The sequence below is a fragment of the Lactuca virosa genome, chromosome 5, assembly GCF_052849685.1.
Source record: "Lactuca virosa cultivar CGN04683 chromosome 5, Lactuca_virosa_CGN04683_v6, whole genome shotgun sequence".
NCBI classification, from domain to species: domain Eukaryota; kingdom Viridiplantae; phylum Streptophyta; class Magnoliopsida; order Asterales; family Asteraceae; genus Lactuca; species Lactuca virosa.
Genome location: NC_136430.1, coordinates 411,567,669 through 411,576,518, shown reverse-complemented (window position 1 = coordinate 411,576,518; position 8,850 = coordinate 411,567,669). Strand labels below are relative to the sequence as shown.

Here is an 8,850-nt window from a genome sequence, read left to right as displayed (position 1 = left end):
CGATTGTTTTGTCTTCTAGTCACCACGATGTGGTGAAAGCTAACCACGACGTGATGACTTGCTAAGTTGAGTTGTTGACTTTGACCTTTGACCAGGGTTTGACCAAGTTTGACCTAAGTGTATTTTAGGTAGTTTGGACAATATTTTGAGACAAGGTCATTGTTTGTTGTATAGGTGACCAGTAGAGTTGGTATGCGGAGCTGTGGTATGATCAACTATCTTTTCGGCTTGAGAGGTGAGTCTTCCTCACCGTACTTGTGGGTCGAAAACACCAATGTCGGCCCATTAGATTATGTATCCTGGTATATAGAATGTTGTTGTGCTGTAGTGATCTGTTATATCTGTGTCATGGTATATAGGATGTTGCTATGCAGTAGTGATCTGTAGATCTGCGTGTTTGTCTGTTAACCGGTTATATGTTTATCTGCTATGTATATGTCGACATGTTATGGCTTGGGGTTGAGGCTTTACTGCTATGTGCGTGAGCCAATAGACCGGAGGTATTCCAGTCCGACGACTGAGTGGACCCAAGGATATTCCAGTCTGATGATTGAGCGTACCCGTTTTATATTGGCATTCCAGTCCAATGACTGATTGGACCCAACATGCAATGTTGTATATGTTATGTTGTGTGGTGGTACTTTGGGGGAACTCCACTAAGTGTAACATCCTAAGATTTAAAACCAAAAAATTTATTTTCATAATAATAAAACCATCAACCAAAACGTGTTCATAAAACCATAAAGGAAAATCAAAGTATGTCAATCAATCATCTCAATACATCAGAGGAAAATAAAATGGAAATCCTGGTGTGTGCGACGCAATCATCCCGAGCTCTTCTCCTTCGATCCGGAAGAACCTGAAACATAAACTTAAAACCCTAAGCACGAAGCTTAGTGAGTTCCCCAAAATACCGCATACCATACATATCTGCCAGCTCAAGGCTGTGTCGGGTCTATTTCACCCCCGAGTCTATTTCAACTCATGTGTCGGCCCAAAGTCGTACCGGGTCTATTTCACCCCCGAGTCTATTTCAACTCATATGTCAGCACTAGGCTGTACCGGGTCTATTTCACCCCACATACATATAGAAAACATACACACATGCATATAACACATACATAAGGAGTTACAAAGACTATAAGCACATAACATATCCTAGTGTCCTATAGTATAGTGAGTAAACTCACATCAGTTAACTGTTAGTCAAACAAATGATCGGGCTGCTGAACCGAAAAATCTCTGTGTTTGAATCAATCAAATAAAACCCCAAATAATAATTGGGCCATAAACCATAACTGGGAATCTACTTCATTTGTCCAACACCCAGGGTAAAAGACCATTTTACCCTTTCCTTACTTGGCCCAATAACCGAGTCCCAAACCAATGACACCAAAACCCCAATATGGCCTAAATTCCTAAATGATACCCAAAGCCCATTATGGGCCCAAATCCAAGAAGGCCCAAAGCCTAAAAATGGCCTAAAGTCAGAAATACTAGTGGCCCAACAACGCCCAAAACAGTAATAGTCGAAATATGGCCCAAACCACAAAGTCAACGAAAGTCAACAACTGCTGAGTACGCCCAGCTTACTTAGGCTTACGCCCGACGTACGCCACCTTTGGCCAGTATGCATTGCGTATGAGTTGGGTATGCTCATCATACTCCACAACAAGCCTAACTCACCATTAAGTGCTTAATTGGTTAATCCATTAAGTCCACTTCTCAGATCTAATCCTAAATGATGTATTAACATGTAAAGTTGGCAACTTTACTCCTTTGCATGTCTTAATGGGACCCAATACTTGATTTTGGCCAATAAAACCCATAATAAGAACCCTAACTCATGCATGGTCCAATATAACACATCAAAATTGCATTTTTATGCACAAGGAGCCTCAAAAATGCTAAGATCTACCATCCCTAGTTTCTGGAGTAGCTCATACTCTCAAGCATGACTTAAGGGACCATAAAATGCACAAAAACAAGCCCTAACTAGATCTAACACAATGAACCATCAAGTTAAGAGCTTTATACCTCCAAAAGCTTTCCAAGTTAGTGATGATTTTGGATCCACAAGCTCCAACCACACCAATGCAACTTCCAAGAGCTCTTCTTCCTTCAAGATCACCAAAAACACTCTCAAAGATCACTTCCAAGCTCAAAACACTCAAAAGACAATTCAGGTTTCGTTTTCAGGGTTTGGAGAGGTGGAGTGTGAGAACAAACATCTGATTGCGCAGGGACAAGGTTCAAATTGCCTTAGTTGACCAATTTTCTGTAATATTTAAGCATCTCATCATCTTGTTTAATTGCAAGCTTTTAATTCTTCAAGTCTTTTAGTTTCCAAATAAGTCACAACCCCCCCCCCCCACCCCGCCCTTTTCAATTTAATTTTAGTTGTTTAGTTTTATTTCACTTGTTCAGTTGTATTGCATTAACTATTAAATTACAACCATTTCTCCGTGAATTCGATCCCCCTTTTTACTACTATATTATGTTTTATTTGCAAGCAAAATGATGTAATTTGTTTGGTGGCTTGACATCCCACCATGTATCTCAAGATGCTTGTTGGTACAAACAATATGTCACATGTAGATAGATGGAAAATGGCGACTGATATTTTTTTTACCGAACTTTCCACATATAAAGTGAAAACCTCATCGTGGATGGAAGCCTTACACTACATAATTCATTATTGGGGAGCATCAACGTTTATATTACGTGTCTATTTTCGAGCCCTATTTCTATTTCTTTTTGGATAATGATTTGGGTGAAAAGAAAGTATCATAGGTGAGTTGAAAACAATTATGGCAAGTAAAGATGAATGACCACTAGGAATTTTTTTTGAGAAAATTTATCAAATAACCAAAAGGAGGGGAGTGTTTGAAGAAAATGACCAAGAAAAACACAATTTTATAAAATGACCATGATTTCCGCAGAAAGGGGCTCTGCGGAAGTCCTTATACTCTAAGGAACAAGAAAACTCTATGAGGAAATGACATGGCGGGGGAAAAAGACAAAAAAAAATTATAAAATTTTAATTCTGCAGAGGGTGCATTGTTCCACAGAGATGCCATCTGCAGATCTATTCTTCAGAGGAGTACCTCTAAGGAATTGTTCTTCGCTAAGAACTTCCGCAAAGAGTTTTCTTGTTCCCCAGAGCATAAGAACTTCCGCAGAGCCCCTCTCGGCGGAAGTCGTGGTCATTTTATAAAATTGTGTTTTTCATGGTCATTTGCCTCAAACACTCCCCTCCTTTTTGGTTATTTGATGAATTTTCTCATTTTTTTTTATTTTTTTTGCTTTTGTTTTCAATAGAGCTTTAATATTTAAATAGACACGGTGATTCCTTGAAGATCCAAAAGATTTACGGGTTAAGATGATCAAAGCAATTTATGGAGAAGATGGTTCATCTCAATTGTACCATCGCTTGAAGTTTTTTTTTATGGACCTTAGATTAATATCAAACAGTCATATTTCCATCTCGATTCGAAATGTATGAATTTAGACTTGTTTTGCTTGAAAAGAATTGAAAATGGCCAAACACTAGATTTTCGGAGGATAAGTGGTTTGGAGATGTTCTTATTAAAACTCGATCCCCAAGAGTTTACTACGTGGATTTAGATCGTGAGGTCAAAGTTAGTTTGCAATTTCCTCTTAATTGTTGGCTAAGTTGTTTAACGTGTACATCATTATCTAAAAGATGACAAGGAAGAAACTTGACTTCATTTACTAGAAATTTAAGGATCTATCAATACTCTTTCTAATCATAATGCTACATTGTATAACATGGGAGACTTTTCGGTGTCTTTTGATAAAAAGTAGTTTATAAGTTACTTTTTGGTTTGCCAACATGAAAACTTAAAAAAAAAATTCAAAAAATAAATTAATTGTGACTTGACAAACATAACCTTAAAGCCAAACGGTTAGTTTAGAGATTGAGATTAAAGAGGGTGCCTACAAAAATTTACTTGCATTAAAAATGATTGACGTGGAGTCTCCTTTTTGTCCTACTTGCGACGATCATAGTGACAAAGTTGACCATTTTTGTATCATTGCCTCCTTAGCTCTTCTATTTGGAATCAACTAGCACATTGCTAATTTTTAATGAAAGTTTGTCGTTCCAAAAAGACCGTTTTACACATATTTTCTTATTTATTTACATAACAAGATAAACCAACTATTAACTAATTAGAGTACATAATAGAGTATTGATATGAAACCTACTATAATGTTGTCATGGAATAAACATTGGTTCTAACTTTCAAACCCTACAACCACACGAAACGACCATGAAATGTAAAAGTATAAAACAAGGGAGAATACCAAAACTCGGGAAGATGCAAGATAGCACTACTATTACAAGAACAAAATTCATATCGTATTACGATTACAATATTGGATATATTCATGTCATCTTGACATAATATGGGTAAAGAACGACATCAAAACTATATTTAACATACAAACATCAACCTCGACAATATAATGGTATTCAAGATCTATACATCTAAAGATTATACACAAAAAATTTCTAAAGAATACAGCAAACCATTCTACGCTTTCACAAATGTTAAAAAAATATCACTCAGATTCAAATTTTGAACATGGCGGTGTGGTTTCAGATTTCTGGAAGTGGGACAACTGCTTCAAAAGCTTCAACAAGCATGGAGACTCTCTTTTTTCGAGCAGGAGTCAGTTTAGTGACAATATGTTGAACTGCATAATCAAGCATCCATTGCTCGGCTTTCTTCCTCTCGTCCATCATTTGACGCCTTAAATCAACCTTTTCCTTTTCAGGATCACTAATCCTCACTTCTCTTTGTAGGGTTTGCGGTTTAAGATTTCTAAACCCTTCTAATGCCTTAATCGATCGTTTCAGCAAAATCAATTTCTTCAATTTGCTCCAGTTCTTCGACTTCTGGTTCTGTAATCTGCTAGCAATTGTTGACATTCCGCTATCGATTGTCGGTTTCTTGTTTTCATCTAGAACGGAGTTGTTCTCCATTTTTTCCGGTTCACCCTCTTTCTTGTCGGAGAGTTCTTGATCGGAGACTTGGGAGGAAGGAGTGTCGGGAATGTCGGGAAGAAGGATTTCATCCAAGGATTCTCGTACGAGCTTAACCGCATCACTCTGCGTGAACGCAAGTCTGTAATTTCTTTCCGTTTGATCCTCAACTTCTTGCAGATTTTTCTCTTCGCTGTTCGTCGATTCATCTCCATCAAGAAGAAGGTCTGATCCAATTTTAGTAGCGATATCAGTTACGACGTGTTGGTAAATCATGTGCCACATTTTAATGCGTTTCTCTGTCTCCAAATCGGAAATCGATTCGCTTTTCTTCTCGGAAAACGAACCCAATACCACATTTGGCGATGGATTAATTTCAAAATCGGTGTTTGAATCAACACGTGTCAATTCATGATTCAACCCTTGTTCTTGGTTATCGTCCTGCGCAGGAGCCACCGTTTCAAAAGCTTTAACAAGCAAAGCGACTTTCCGTTTCTGGGTAGGAGCAAGTTCACCGACGACCTTTTGAAGCGCGTAATCGAGCATCCATTCATCGGAGTTTTTCTTGTCACCGGTCGTTTGACGTCGGAGTGAAACCGTTTCTTGTTCCGGTTGCGGCGGCAACGGGAGGTGTGTCGGCTTTTTCGGGTTAAATTTCTTCACTTTTTCTAGTTCTTTAACAAATTTCCTCAGAAGGAAGACTTTCTTCAGGCGACTCCAGCTCTTCGGTGCTTGTTTTTCAACTTTCGGTTCTTCAAGCTTCTCTGTGACTGTTCCCGTTTGTTCTTCCACTACTGGCGCCGGAGATTCCTCTTTTTGATTCTTTTCCGGCGCCGGAGATTCCTCTGTTTGATTCTTTTCCGGTAGATCTTGTTCTGGTATAACTTCACTAGTAGTGGATTGTTCATCTTGAACTTCTGGAAGAAGAATCTTCTCGATTGCATCTCGTACAAGTTTGATCGCAAACATCTTTCTGATCTCGGTTTCTTGATTCGCAACATCATCAAAATCTGAGAAAATCACATTAAAATGAGAATCTTTTTACAATTCTTTACGCTTAACCTAAATGCATGAAAGAAAGAACAAAAATATAAAACCTTTTGTTGAGATATTTAGTTTCTTGTCATCATCTACTTGTTGAACTATGTTGTCCCCTGATTCAGCTTCAAGACCCGATACCATATGCCTATGAATCATATGCCACATGCTCATTTGATTCGCTTTCTTTAAAGCTGGCTTCTTTTCAAGAACACTCTTCGACCCATTTAAATCCCCATCATTCTTCTCCTTCAAATCACTGAAATTTTCATTATCTAAAATGGGTTTTTCACTCTTTTTCTCATGCAAGCTGTTGACCCCAAACAAGATATCAGCCATCTCAGAATCATCATGACCATGGTTTTCAACAGGGTCGGATCTTGTTTTTGCATAGAATTCAATAGAGAAATCAACATCATTCTTGACTTCAGACACCCGTTTGGTTGCTTTTGCTTTTGCTTTAGCTTCTCGTTTCTTGCTCGTTTTTTTATCGGTTGGTTGGGTTTCACTTTCAGCCTTTTTAAGGGTATTTTGGTCATTTGTGGTGCGGCGTTTGAGGTACGCAAAGCGGGTGGGTGGTGGCTCGTGGTGGTGATGGTGGCCATGGAGAGAACAGTGTTGGTATGGACAAAACTTTGCTACTGGAAGCACTTCTTCGGGTTCTGATGGGCTAGTTTGATGCTTAAGTTGTTCAGGGAACTTTGAATCTTTGAGAATCGATGAAAATGTAGCTTTTGGAAAATGGAATTCTTCAGAAATGTCTGAATGAGTGTCAGTTGATGACTTATTTGATTTGAGACTAGACTTGTTCTTGCTTTTGCTTCTGAAGATCTTCACTGATCTCAAACTACCTGTCCTTGTGAACTTTGGTGTTGATTTCTATGTAGAAAAAATAGAAAGAAATGTTTGATTATTAAGTTGTTCTTTATGTATTAAGTTAAAAAGAAACACTTACTTGAACATAATTAGATGATTCATCGGATACTTCAACAGAAGAATGATCTGGTGGTGTGATCGAACCATCATCCGACATTTTGATTGAAGATTGACTGAGCCTCGATTGTGATCTCCTCCTTGATGATATGAAGCTCCCATAAGTACCGAGTTTCTTTGAATTTGACTTTTTTAGTACTTTCTTTGTTGTTGTTCCTCCTTTGACATTACTACTCTCTTGATCGAGTGAAGATGTTGCACTCGATATAGAGCCTTGCATTGATGATGAAACCGAAGTGGATTCCGAATCACTATCTCCCTGTCAAATACAAATCATGTAAAAACTCCAACTCCGGGATCTGTTCCTTATACATGACAGTACAGAACAGTACATTTTTATTATGCTAGGATTTGTGTCAATAGGACAAAAACTACAATTTCCGCACCATAAAAAAAAGGTGGGACAACGAGTCATTCTTGATCATTCTTTTTGTGTAATCGTTTGTGTAAAAGACGTAAATGTCCTTCGCCTTCGCATCAACAAAACCAAATAGCAAAGCTTGTATTGTTGAACATGAGACAAGACATGTTGAAATTTTAAAGATTTTTTTTCCGGGGATCCAACATTAACTTTCCCCGAAATTTAAAGAATTTTACAATTTTCTTTTAGTGTTTTTTGAATTTGGATTCTACATGATCTTTCAACTTTCACCACTAAATTGATCTTCTTATGAACTTAATGAATTCTCCATTTATGTTCTTCCCAATTTGTAGATCATATAAGTGGTGATTGAACACATAAACTATGCATCGATTAGTACCCATCTCACAACATGATAGAACAAGTCAACAAGAACGTGTTTGACTCCAATTAATGCTATAAATCTCTCCTCTAATGGATTTTTTTGATAATTCAACAAAACAAGGTTCAAACCCAGAATTCAGAGCTTCAAATGATTTGATTATGGAAAAAGAAACAAAGAAACTGAATTAACGGGAATTGCTAACCTGGGTCAAAGATGATTCGGGCGAAGGGCAGTCCGATAGGGGTTTCTTCTTTTCCCCCATTTCTCGAGTCAAAGATGATTCAATCGCCAGTTTTGAGTCACTAATCGTTTGGATCTTCAACACCCAGATGGAAAATTTTCAATATTTATGCAAAACTTTTAAATCAGTTGAATCAATTCATGAATTGAGGACATATGAAAGGGGTTTTAAGGTAGGCATGATGTAGGTGATATAAGGGGTGTTTTTCTTGAGACAAGATTATGATTTGGTGCTGGCAAGCAAATGATTTAGTGGCGGTGATAGCTGGTTTGATTGGCTTTTGTGTTGTAGATTGACGAATTTATGACTTTTGCATGTGGGGAGACTTCGAATTGGGTGATCTTGACTTGGCCCTTGTTTGACTTGGACAAGAAAGCTTGAATGATTTCACACGTAATGATGCAAGATGGAATTGTTAAAAGTTAAAGTGTATCTCTTTTTATATTCTATGTATTGGTTTCATTTATTCCTATCCCAATTTCATTTATCTCTATCCTTTAATCATTTTTTCAATCATTATATTTACTAATCATTTCACTTTTTTTTACTAATCATTACTACTTTTAATTATTTTAATAATTAAATTATGATTATATAGTTATTATTAATAGTTTTTTAATATATAATTAGTTAATATTTATAAACCTATTTATTAAAATATTATTTTTTTATTTGGTTTAATTATAGATAACTTATTTATATTATTTCATTAAAAAGATACATAAATATTTATAAATCTATTCACTAAAATATTTTAAATCTATTCTATCTTTTTTTTTATTAGCAAATATAATTTTTTTACTTTATCTAGGTCATCTTTT

General features: G+C 36.8%; 1 protein-coding gene across 1 annotated transcript; it reads right to left on the bottom strand.

The window, feature by feature from the left end:
* Positions 1–4,326: 4,326 nt before the first annotated feature.
* LOC145111871 (uncharacterized) lies at positions 4,327–8,380 on the bottom strand. Its single transcript, XM_079048115.1, has 4 exons — positions 7,991–8,380; positions 7,005–7,301; positions 6,109–6,928; positions 4,327–6,021 (listed from the first exon to the last, which is right to left on the bottom strand). Exons 1-4 carry the CDS (start codon positions 8,048–8,050, stop codon positions 4,625–4,627), a joined length of 2,574 nt encoding a protein of 857 aa, XP_078904241.1. The 5' UTR covers positions 8,051–8,380; the 3' UTR covers positions 4,327–4,624.
* Positions 8,381–8,850: the final 470 nt, after the last annotated feature.